This window comes from Chroicocephalus ridibundus, chromosome Z (assembly GCF_963924245.1).
Source record: "Chroicocephalus ridibundus chromosome Z, bChrRid1.1, whole genome shotgun sequence".
NCBI classification, from domain to species: Eukaryota; Metazoa; Chordata; class Aves; order Charadriiformes; family Laridae; genus Chroicocephalus; species Chroicocephalus ridibundus.
Window position 1 is genome coordinate 41,465,854 of NC_086316.1, and position 13,007 is coordinate 41,478,860.

The 13,007-nt window shown below is 38.1% G+C and overlaps 1 protein-coding gene across 5 annotated transcripts in view; it reads left to right on the forward strand.

Annotated features, from left to right (window-relative positions):
• PTCH1 (patched 1) overlaps positions 1 to 13,007 on the forward strand; it is a 75,144-nt gene that overhangs the window by 36,303 nt on the left and 25,834 nt on the right. For all 5 annotated transcript variants that reach the window (XR_010069046.1, XM_063319945.1, XM_063319944.1 and 2 more), the window contains 6 exons: positions 169 to 324; positions 952 to 1,050; positions 2,375 to 2,500; positions 9,442 to 9,560; positions 11,545 to 11,944; positions 12,436 to 12,745. Coding sequence is in view for 4 of the 5 variants with exons in the window: in XM_063319945.1 (XP_063176015.1) it covers positions 169 to 324; positions 952 to 1,050; positions 2,375 to 2,500; positions 9,442 to 9,560; positions 11,545 to 11,944; positions 12,436 to 12,745 (1,210 nt within the window). In the remaining variant the exon portion in view is untranslated. The remainder of the gene's footprint in view (positions 1 to 168; positions 325 to 951; positions 1,051 to 2,374; positions 2,501 to 9,441; positions 9,561 to 11,544; positions 11,945 to 12,435; positions 12,746 to 13,007) is intronic.

The following is a 13,007-nucleotide window of genomic DNA, read 5'->3' on the forward strand; positions in this document are numbered from 1 at the left end:
CCTGTTCCTCTGTGTAGCATCTGTGGTGTGTCTGTTCTGTTTAAAGATGTTGTAAGAATGTGTGTTTTGGGAGGGGAGAGATAGTTTTAGAGAAGGATCCATTCTAATATTTTGCTTTTTTTCCCCCAACTCCTTCTCTTCCCCCCCCTCCCTCCCCCTTTGCTTTAGCTTGCCTACGCCTGTTTAACAATGCTGCGGTGGGACTGTGCCAAGTCTCAGGGTGCCGTGGGGTTGGCAGGAGTCTTGTTGGTTGCACTCTCAGTGGCTGCAGGATTGGGCCTGTGCTCATTGATTGGAATTTCCTTTAATGCTGCCACAACTCAGGTATTTAGGAGACACAAGTCTGCTGTTAAATTACAAGTACTCTGTTAGTAAATGAACACAACTGAATCTTTGCGGGGAAAAAAAGCTGCAAAAGTATTTTGGCTCCACATTTTAACTCGTGCCTTTCTCCTGTCTCATAACTTATGCTGTGAAAAATTAAGTGATTACGCTGCCAAATGATGTTAAAGAAAAAGGCAGGTACTGTGTAGTTTTTATAATTACTAGATTCTGAGTTATAAGATTTTTCTGTGTCCCAATGTAAGGGAGGCATCCAGTTGTGCATAAGAAGATGCAGGTTTTGTCTTTATGTCTGAATATAAGAGGATGCTCAAATTCTGAAAATATTTTGAATATAACTTGAATTATTATCAGATAGTCTTTGTATATCCAAAACTGGAATTACTTTTGGTGAGATCTTGTATGTGTAAGTGGTATACTGCAAGTTCCTCAGCAGCATTCCAGAATAAAAGTTAATAGCTGTATTGCATCCTTTTGATTTTCATTTTATTCGTGTATTTATGTACAGTGCAATGTGAAAGTTGTTTTAATTAGACATTTAATGGTGAGCTGCATGGCAGATCATAAAACAACCTTCTTGGGTTTTGTTTGTTTTGTTTCTCCCCCAAGGTTTTGCCTTTTCTTGCTCTTGGAGTTGGTGTAGACGATGTTTTCCTTCTGGCACATGCATTTAGTGAAACAGGGCAGAATAAGAGAATTCCATTTGAGGTAATGACAAAATGGGGATTTGGGGAAAGATAAAACAAACGTCTTCATGTAGGAAAAGATAACTGTATCCAGAATTAATTAGTAGTGATTAGAAACCCCTCCCCCTTTTTTTTTTCTCAATAGATTTTCTTATGTTCTGGAAATTCTTATTCCAGAATTCAAAATACGAAATGATTGGGATATGTGTGATCCTAGAATGTTTTGGAATGTTCACATTCTTTTTTCTTTTTTTTTTTTTTCCAATAGTATCTTAGATTTATTTTGTCTTGAAATTTTAATTTATAGCTGTCATATAAAGGTTAATTTACATAATCCAAATACTGCCCAAATTTCAGTGAAAGTCAATTGTAAATTTAGGAACAAACTCAAATATGAGTCTGACAATTAAATGATAGAATGCTTTTAAAGAAAGAATGCAAAAATCTTAAGGTAAAAAGGAAGAGGAGGGGGACAGCTTAGAAAGCAAACATTTCTTTTTATTTGTATCATCTGTTACCTTTACTTATTTGTTATGGCCATAAATTTCAGTTATTTTATATATTTTTCTCTGTTTTTCTTTTCTAATGTTCATAACTGATGATGACATTTCAAAGCGTAACATGTTAATGTTATGAAATCTAAGGTGTCGCCACTTTTATGAGCCTTTCCTTTTATTGACCTTTTTACCCTCAGTCCAAAGTTTCACATCCAAAGTACAAACCTTTTAAGAGCAATTTATATTTGCACATTCTGTTTTGTACAAGCAATGTCTTCCATGTGCTCTTTCCAGCTGGTTCGGCATGAAGGCACTACAACATCCCTCTACTATAACCTCCATATGCTTCAAAATAGCCTGTTGGGTTGGGAAAGGGTCATGTGTTTATCTTGATTTCTCTGTGGTTTTTGTGTATGGTACCTGGGTTTTGGGTTGGTTTTTTTGTATCTTCTTCAAGATACGCCTCTATACTGTTAATACATGCTTATTTTGTCTGAAAAATGAGAACACCAAGTGACTCCGCTGGTGGAAGAAACATCCTACTTAAGTACAGATATATTTGATATAATGTTAGTATCCATTTAGTTTTGTGTTCTGAAGGTAGAATCAACTTTGATATTACTTTCAACCTTCAAAAAGCACAAGCACTTCACGTGTCATCAGCTTTTCTCCTGAACAGTATACTTAGTATATTGTTTATTCTCGCATAGTCTCAAATGCACACTTGTATTCAGAAATTCACTATAATAATTTTTCACTGTTACTGTGTTATATCTACAGGATGACCCCTTAATTTGTGGGACATCGCCTTATTCACTTGACTTTTAAGATACGTCATTTGTTTTGCAGGACAGAACAGGTGAATGTTTGAAGCGAACAGGAGCAAGCGTAGCCCTGACATCTATCAGCAATGTCACTGCTTTCTTTATGGCTGCCTTAATCCCTATTCCTGCTTTACGAGCATTTTCACTCCAAGTAAGTTCATATGCTATTTTGTTAGCTCTTATGCACGGTCCCATCATGGGAGGCCAGTGATGATACCTGCTAGTGGTGGTGTTAAAGTCTGCCGCAGTTCACTGAACCAGTGTGTGATCTCTGTTTGCCATAGATCGGGATAATAACAACTGCTGTCTGCCCTTGATTCTGCTCCTCCCATTTGTCATGCCTGGAGTCTCTCACATCCTGTTAGCAGGTGAAAGAATACCTTGGCCCATTACAGCTGGGTTGAGTCCAAAAGCCAAGATGTATGCAACTAAGCAGAAACAAGTCTCCAGAAAGAGTTGCATTCTTAAGTCAAGAGTAGTAGACTGTGCTGTAACATTCCTCAGTAGGAATTTAATTGTTTCATTCACATTTGTCCAATTTGCTGCTCTTAAAAACTATAACCAAAGTGCAATGACAGCAGCAGATATGCATTTGCCATATTAATTATTCCTGTAACAATTTGTACTGCCTTACTCCCAATGTAATTTTAGCAAACTTGGAGAAAACTTCAACAACTTTATGTTCCAACTGCATTGAGAGAAAATGTGAATTTTATGTGCTGAACCATGCATGTATCGCTCACTCTCCCTTTCTCTGTCCTCTTGTATTTGTTTGTGATAATGTACCTTCAGAAGTATGATATGCTGGAAGGATGCTGGAGAAAGCTTTCTTCTAAAAGCAAGGGCTCTTTGAAGAAAGCTTTGAGAGTTTCTTCCCTGACACAAGCAATTTATAGCACAGTTTGACCTTGATGCAGAGCAGGCAAACTGTACTTTTTCCGTAGTTATTTTTTCTTCTGCTGTAGCCTGGTTCTCCAGTCATTTTTCATTCTTCTTGAGCCCTTGGATACGCAGAGGAAGCAAAGGCTGCAATTTTTCTTAATACATGTGGAAATTATTGCTGTTTTTAGATATTTAGGTATGCCTGCATTAGGCTGTAAAATGGTAAACAGTTTGTGATTGCAGTTACGTTTCCAATAAACATTAATAATTTGTTTACCATTTCCTTCTCAATAGGCAATTTGGTAGTGAATGATAGAGAAAGTGAAAGCCTCATTGGTTTTTTGCATTGCTTAGCAGATGTCTGTGGCAAGTAAAACTTGATTTTTAGTCCTGAATGGTTAGCCGTATTTATCTCTGCTGATTTGCCAAAACCTAGATGTCTTCTCTTAGAGGTGATGTGGCAGTGAATTGTTTTATTTTATGGCAAAGACCAGCATCAGTGTGTGAAATATTTTTGGAAGTGTACACTTCATCTATTGGAAGAAGTTACTTACGTCTCCTCAGTCTGTGGCCCAATCTCACACATTGAACATGCACCTTAAGCAGCTAACAGGATACTGGAGATCTCCACCAGGGATCAGAGAAGGCTTGTTTTGTCAGGCTTTGTAGTACCTGTGCTTTAGAGAAGTTACTTCAGCCTAAACGTATCTCATAAGAAGTATTCAACAGAGGTGGGCCATTTTTTCCTAATTACTGCTAAACTGTTGAGGGGGAGCCACCAAATGAATTCTTCTCTTATCTGATCAAATTTTGCTCAGCCTTTCTCTGTTCTCATTCTCCACATCAGAACATGAGAAGTTGCCTCTGGAACATCTGTTTGGGTGTAATTGTTACTGCAATCTGAGGATAATTTAAATATACCTTTCCTAAAGACTCATCTTTTTGCCTGCTGCCATGCTGTAGACTGAGTCACAGAAAGTTCAGAAAATGAAGTCTGCATAGCAAAATGACAAACAAAAAGTTTCCAGTGAGATTTCAACATACTCATGTATGAACATGTTGGTATTATTCAGAATAAAAACATCACAATCAAAGTCCTTTTTAAGGCAGTGATTAATATGGAATCTATGTGTAGGAGCATTTGGGTGTCCAGAAATGAATATTTGAGTTGCTAAATCTTTTCTCACACGTATCTGTAATTTGTCTTTGTTTGCACATAGTAACTCCTTATATGTATGTAAGAGATGTAAAAATGTGCAGAAAAGGGCAGCTGGAGACCTGTGATGAGGATTTATTGATGCTAGACAATATATGTAGCTGATAGGTATATAAGTTAGGAACCATTAAAATAACATCCTTTGTTGTTGGAAAGGAACATCTATTACTTGCTTTGTCTAGCTTCACCAGGTAAAGTCAAAATGGGGTGATACATTAATCACAGCATTCAGAATCAGATAACCATGTCAGATTTTGGTGGGTGGTCTGTATTTATATATGGATTTCTTTATTTACAGTCTTCTTCCTCCGTCTCCCTCTTACTCAGGCTTGTTTAAACAAGAACTCCTTGCTGTCTTTCATAGCTTCCTAGCAAGACTTAGAAAGCAATGAAATACTGCATTTACTTTTCACAGATGGTGCCTTTTTCTCATCTAGATAGTGAATTTTTAACAGATTGGCTTAAAAAAAAGGATTCCTCTTGACCTTGTTTTGCTCTTAATTCACTTTTCTTAAGACATTGCAAGATAATTGTCAAAGTTTCCGTAACTTTTGAGGCCAAATATCTGTAAAAATAACCCAGCTGCTGAGGGAGAATAAATGGTTTCCTGCATCTGCAAGCCTAACTTTTAGTTAGGAACTTTTTGCATATCAATGCGTGCTTCTTTCTCAGCTTCTGTTCAGTTCTGCCAGCTAAAGCAGTTCATTGATACCTCTGAGTTGTTAATTCACTTTATGGAACTAAAACGCTCCGAGTCTGATGTTGTCTTGGGTGTTTACTACGGTTAGCTCTTGCTGAGTTTAAAAAAATGGGAATCAGTCATTTTGAAGTGAGATTTTTAAAATTAATTCTGTTATGGAGATAGGGACTGGTTTAGCTTTTTCACCATTTTAATTTTTTTCATTTGTTGATCTTATTAGCCCCTTATTTAAGCAGTTTTAAGGCTTTGAGATGCTGAAGATGTCCCAAATAGTCACAAGAATCACCTGTAGGAGTGCTCAGGACTTTGAAGGGAGTAGGTCCTGAGTTTTCAGATGTGTTTAATTACTTGAAATTGTGGCAGAGGAGGAGATTATCAGCGAAATCCACTGAAAGTTTTCAAAGTTTGCAGTAGCAATGTCTTAAACATTGCCCTTTGTTTTGAGTATAAATGAAGGCAGGTAATACAGAGTGTGGGCTTGTCTCCGCTGAATTCTTCCTCAGAGAGACTATTCAGACACCTTTACAGAGTAAATTCTGAGCAGGAAAGAGAACGTACAGCTGCGCAAAAATTCATCTAACTCTTCACGCTTACACCAGAAACTTCCTCCCCTAGCAGCAGAAGAGTGGTGTGGATTCACTAATGAGCAGGGGTGGACCTTTTCCCAATAAGTCTTAGCGGTAACTTTTTCCCTCACCGTAAGAATGACAAGTTTTTTTCTTAAATGTAAAAGTGCATTACCAGGTGGTGGTGGTGGGTTTGTGGAGAGAAAGAACATAAGTTTTTAAGCTCATTCGACTACCTTACTCTGCTGAAGTGGTTTGTCCCCCTCCTGTTACCCACGTCATTTACCTTTCCCTGCTCCTGACAGGAGAATTTAACAAGCAAAATTAAAGCCTAAGGGAAAAGGGGCGGGGGGTGGGGATCCAAGTCTGTAGGCTGTCAGGAGGGAGTTGGAGATAGGCAGCAGTAGTAGGGTGGAAGTTTCCCTGACAGACCTCCTCGTCTGTTCATCACCTCTGGCTATGCAGCACACCCGTTCTCCTTGGGTGGGCTGCCAGGAATGGCACAGAGCAGCACATACCTTCAGTGGGGCCCCAGCCTACCAGCCTGGCTCCCGTCTCCCTCGCTGCCTCCAGCACAGACTGCCATTCTTCTGTCTCCGCTAACAGTTGCAGCAGCAATAATATTTTTAGGCTGTGCATTATGAAAAGATGCAAAAAGCAGAGCATGTTTCTCAGGAAGTGATCAACATTTTTTTTTGATTAATGGAATTTTTTTGATACTCTCTGATCTTATTTCACTGAATGCCTTCATTTTACACCCTTGAGTAGGCCCCATTTTTCTCCCTTCTAGGACTAATCTTACTTACCTTTGTTGATTTCTCAAGGAAAAGGTCTGAAGCCCTTTCCTCTCCCATTTGACAGTTTGTCTGTGAAGGGGTGAGAGAAGATGCCCTGTCCCCAAAAATCCTAAGCATGCTTTCAGCTTTGGTGCTGCTAACAGATTTCCTGTACCCTGGAAGATCTGCTACCACAGTTTTTTTTTGGTGCTTTTCCAATCAATGTAATTGATACAGGTATTGCCATGATCGTATTTCTTATACGTTCCCAGTCCTGGGCACCAGATGTCTAAATGGTATTGGGAGGGGAAGCGGTGCCTGATGCATCAGGTCAGAGATTGAGTCGGCCCTCCACAGTGCTTCCTTCCCTCTCCTTATCAAGTTGCAGGGTGTTTTTTGATGGGACAACAAATTAGAATTGATATAAGAAGAATATTTTCTGTATTCAATTGCAAAAACTGAGAACTGTTACATCCGTGAAATGCTGGGGAGGTGGGTAAGGGAGAGACAGTGTGCAATATATAGGAAGTGTGGTGTTATACAAATCAGAACAGAGAAGATTGTTTAAAAATATTTTACTTGCAGGGTTAGTACATCAGCACTGGGATGGAGCAAGGGAAAGTCTAGTACTAAAAAGAGATGCCATATTAATAGGCAGATTTATGGTGTGTTGTTGGATTGGTGTTGAAGCTTCTTAAGTAGTCAAATGTGAATACAACTTACTTTAATGGTATCTCTACCATACACTTCAAAGTATTAGTCCTCACGTTTAGTGGCATTTGAGTTTCAAGGATATTGGGGTCTACAAAGGGAACTGATAAGGCATGAAGCATTTGCAGTTTATGGAGCAGGAACAGAGGACTTCTGTTAGTTTTTCAGCAGTGCTGTGAAGAGTAAGAATTACTGAGTCAGACCTCAGCTGTTTGTTCCAAATCTCAATAAATCTTAGCTGATCCTTGATAGAAGATCTTGGTTAGACACAACTAATTATTCATGTTCTATGGGTGATTCAACCTTCTCTGGTTTAGCAGCAATAAAGAAAGCAGTTGTATGAACTAGGTCCAACAAACACCTTGCCGGCAACAGCAGCCATTTGTTTTTCTGACAGATTCAATTAATTCTAGAGAAGATCAAAAGGAAATCACTTAATTTTAAAGTCTTGGCTATGACCTTACATACCTTTCTGTGTGGATATTTATAAATCATTAAATAGCCATTGGACCTTTTCTCTCAAAGATGTCTAAATACTAATTTGGCTTTAAGTACTAGGTAAATGCTGTTTCAGTAGTTAAGTCTGCAGATGACTAGCAGGACCAAAATCCTAATTCAAGCAGGCTGGAGGCAACAAAAGAGAAACACCAATAAAAAAACCCATTTGTATACAATATATTTATGATTGAAATGACTAGAAGGTATTTATGTAACTAGTTGATTCTGTCATTCTCGGAAAAGTAAAAACAATATCTATTTTTTTATTACACTTTGACAGCTTCAAAACCCTAAAAATCATTCAGTGTGTTAGTGCTTTGATTTTTACAGCTAAAGAGACACAAAAATAAAAATTACATTATTTAGGCAGTTTGTGTTATTTATTTGATATCTAAATAAAGAATTTTTAAAACATGGATTTGGGATATCACATCTTTTGAGCTGCCAGTTTTGAGGCCTGATGTTTTAACACCAAAAGTTGCCATTCGTTTATTTTGGAGAAACGAGGGCCTGTTTATATCAGATCAGCAACTTCATTTTTGTAGCTCAGCTTTTGTTCTTTTTTATGATTGTTTTAACCCAAGCGGTCATTACTGTAGAAGTTACAGGTGGAGGCACTTGGTAGTTTATATGATTTCCTTAACATGAAACTGGGCTACTATTGAGATGGCTACTGCTTATCTAATGGGTAAAATATGAGGATTTCAAGGTTTTTTTTCACCTGTTGATGGCTCAACCATTTTTTTTCACAGTATTTCTCGTACTCTTACAACTGTCTTCCAGTCCCATCTGTGCCCAGGCTATCCCTTTGTGATGACTAGTGCTCCTAACAATTCTGCATTACAAATAAATGCTATTAATAATAATGATAGATGCTGCACCCCATATGTTTTATGGAGATTCTCTGGGAATCTCTGTGTGGGAAAGGTTTTGAAGTATGATTTGAAAGGGGGTGGGCGGGGAGGTTGGTTTTTTTTCATTACGTAATGCTCGCTTTACAAATTAAACCAAGTATTCTTGTTCCAATTTAAGATGTATTCTTGTTCCAATTTAAGACTCGTTTTGGTAGACTGGCTCATTAATCAAGTCCTGTTAAACACAAGCATATTAATATATAGATTTACTGCGTGGTATGGGATTAATTTTGATTCTCCTTTAAAAATAATTTGTGATAAACCAAAAATGTTGCTCGTTTTGGCTAGACTTTTAAGTACGTCAAGTGCATAATATTTTACTAAATAGATCAGTTTCATTAAAATTTACTTAAACCTTTATTTAATTTCTGATTTAGTAGTGTGCTTTAATGTTATTGTGCTGTTTAAATTACTTCAGATCCCTTAAATGTGAGAACTTCAGTTCTAGTTCCAGGTTTGCTTTTGCTTCCATCTTTTTTTACTGTGAGACTCTAAATATGGCAGAATCTCATGCAAAAGTATGATTTGTTGACTCTGTTTTTCGACTTAAAAAATCATTACCACGTCTTCAAGCACAAATGCATTAAAATAATATGAAGGTTATTATTAAAAGAAATTAATTAACTACAATAGGCCTACCATAATCAAATGGGAATGTAAAAATATGTCTCCCAGTTTCCTCAGGGAAAAGCTTGAAAGCATCTGTCAGGCTGACATGATAAATGGGTGAGCGGATGAGAAATGAAAGGAAGTTGTATGCTTTGTAAAGCTGATGCTCTACATGAAGCTTAGTAACGGCATCGCTTCTCCTATGATTGATCTCTGCTAGGCAGCGGTTGTGGTGGTATTCAACTTTGCTATGGTTCTGCTGATTTTTCCTGCCATCCTGAGCATGGACCTTTATCGTCGGGAAGACAGGAGACTGGATATATTCTGCTGTTTTACAAGGTGAGAATGTGTGATAGATTGATGTATGAGGTGGATCCTTTTTGTGGTCAGCAATCAGTGCTACCATTCCTTGTGAGGAGTGGGAGTTCTTCATTGTAGCACGGTCAGTATGTTATTGTTGTGATTTCATTGCTAGTGATTGGCTTACATTTGCTACCTTTGTTTTACCTGACTGAGGGGAAAAGTTAAAATACACACACCCCCTTCATTCATATGTATGTTCATTTTGACTGTTGAAGGACAGCTTTTTGAAAGCAAGTAAAAAGGTCCATGCTTTAGGAGTGTCTTCAAGTATTTTTTAGAATGCTGTGGTGTACTGCAAGGTGTCCAGTGCTACCTAGTATTGTGTAATCTTGGAAGACTGTACATAACTCAGGGGCCTGAGAAGCCTTCCTTACAGTTAGCCACTATATGCTGTTTATTTATGCTTTTTATGCCTTTAAACTTAAATACATAAACATAATGTATAAACTGTGAAATGACTTCCCCTTATCCGAGTTTTTTATAGGACTACAAGGAATGCAGGATGATCAATACCATTACAGGATAATGCTTGATAAAGTTTCTGTTATGGCTGCGATAGTAATTTAGAGTGGTAATACTGCCATTCTAAAGAGTGTATACCCAAACTTTTACCTGATACACGGCCAGCGCTTAGCGTAGAGTGTGGCTAGGAGGAGTCTACTGTCATCAGTGGAGCCACTGCTTAGAAATTAAGCATGTTTTCTTACCTTACTTTTTGCTTTTGCTTGCAATGAAGAGGATCAGCTGCGTTTCTACACGTATACTCTTACTGTCATAACAAGGATGTGGAGAATCCACCTTGTGTCATCTTAGCCTTTTACACCCACCTAGCAGCTGACATAATTTGACATTTTAATTTTAACGTCAAATAGAGAAAGCACTTTCCTAAATTTGTTTTTGAGGGAGTGGTTAGAACAGGGAGTTGATCCCAAGCCAGGACTCCTGCTTTCTATTTCTGATTCAGTTGTAATTTCAGTAGATGACCTAATGCACTTGAATGTTGGAGCCCTGATTCTGAGAAATACAGGGCAATCAGACCTTATATTTATTCCCCTATCTCAAGTAGCACCGAATGTGTATCAGAATTTGGGCCCATTTACATATGAGGAAATGCACTTAATGAGAACTTGCTTTGTTTAGGTAGGCAATGTTCTGAATTCCTCTTGGTTTTGTAGGATTTGTCCTCTTGGTGAAAAATCTCTTCCACTGTTTTCTATCATCATTTTGTCATTTCTTATTTACAGGAAGAGGTTTGTCTCTGATAATTTTTTTTTTTATAAACGAGGTATTTATTAGGGTCTCACGTAGACTAAAATAGAGGGAATGCTTCAATTACTTCTGTAATTTTGTCTCTTTGTGTTCCTCATCCTTCCTAGGAATTAATACTTATGTATGTTTACTTAATTCTTAAAACAATCGGTCAGTGTATGGCAAGTGGTTTCAACCTGCCTCCCAAAAGTCTGAGATCTTATCCAGAAGGCCCAAGTATTATTTAACAGTTATTTTAATAGTTCTAAACGGAAGAACTCAGTATGTCATGTGTTTACATTTTGATCTAAATAGCTTAATTATCAGCATGGGCACGTAAATGCAAACTCATACACATATTGTGCATTCAGACTGTGTGCAACTACCTGAGTATTGACCTGATCAGCATGTGTAATTAATAGAGTGGTGTGGGTAGATGTCAGTGTCTTCAGATAGATTCTGGTTCCTTCTTTCCTAAGCACAAGAAGTATACACATATTCTCAGAGATGCACGCTTTGAACCATGTCAGAGAAACATTTCCTAAAGGTACAGAACAAAATTTGCATCAAAGCACTACACTTTAAATTCATATAGACCATCTAATAGAAGCAGGAGCAGTCTCAGATGGAACCAGGTTACCCTATCTAGTCTGAATAAAATAAAGATGTATCTAAATGCAAACAGATGTTTTTCTCTTCTCTTCACTTACAGTCCGTGTGTCACCAGAGTGATTCAGATTGAGCCTCAAGCATATGCGGAAAATGACAATACCTGCTACAGTCCTCCACCCCCATACAGCAGTCACAGTTTTGCACATGAAACTCAGATTACAATGCAGTCTACAGTGCAGTTGCGCACAGAATACGATCCCCATACGCAGGTGTACTACACCACAGCAGAGCCTCGCTCAGAAATATCTGTGCAGCCAGTGACCGTGACGCAAGATAATCTTAGCTGCCAGAGTCCAGAAAGCACAAGCTCGACGAGGGATTTGCTTTCCCAATTCTCAGATTCCAGTATGCATTGCCTTGAGCCACCCTGTACGAAGTGGACACTCTCATCTTTTGCAGAAAAGCATTATGCTCCATTCCTCCTAAAACCAAAAGCTAAGGTAATCAGGGAACTATTTACCTGTTTCTCAAAAATAGACTTCTGCCTCACCCAGTAGTAAAATTATCCTGGCAGTGGTATTAAATATAAGGAATAAATAGAATTCTTTTGGAATAACAATTCTTAATAATTTTACAGCTAATTTCATACTTCAAAAGTTTTATCTTGTGTGTGCTGTAGAGACGTACATTTCAAATACAAGTTACGGGTGAGGGCTTTGTTGACTTTCAGTAGCATAAGCTTGTGAATAGTGAAACTAAAGCCACTTTTAAACTTTGTTATAAATTTCTCATGCATGATGCAGAGACCCTTCATTAAAGCACAAATTACCTTAGCCTTGTAGTGTACATGTGTATGAAAACAAAAAAGAATAAAGGCGTTAAAGTAGACTGACGGGTGTTAATTTTGAACCCGGCTTTCTAGTGTGCCATTATGAATTGTTAGTTTCCTTTAGAAACCTAAAACAAAATGCATTTCCATTTTCTGTTGCAGATTGTGGTTATTTTTCTTTTTCTGGGTTTACTTGGGCTCAGCCTTTATGGAACTACCCGGGTGAGAGATGGACTAGATCTCACAGACATTGTGCCACGGGAGACACGGGAATATGACTTTATTGCCGCACAGTTCAAGTACTTTTCGTTCTACAACATGTATATTGTGACACAGAAAGCAGACTATCCAAACGTCCAGCACTTACTTTATGAACTTCACAGAAGTTTCAGCAATGTGACATACGTTTTGTTGGAAGAGGACAGGCAGCTTCCCAAAATGTGGTTGCACTATTTTCGAGACTGGCTGCAAGGTAAGAGAGAGTTGCATGAACTTTTCTTGACTGTACAGTAGTAACCACTTGCTAGTAATGCTCCCCTCTTTGAATACAGTCACACAGTTAAAAGACCGCAAGCAGGAGGGCAAACGCCCAGGTGCTGATCTGAACTTGCACGTTGACTTGCTGTTTCTCCAGCAGGTCACTTAAATTCTTTGTAGCTAAGTTTACTCCCCAGTAAGACAGTTGTGAAGCTTTAAGAGATTGTATCTATGAGAGGCCATCTCAGGCCATTCAT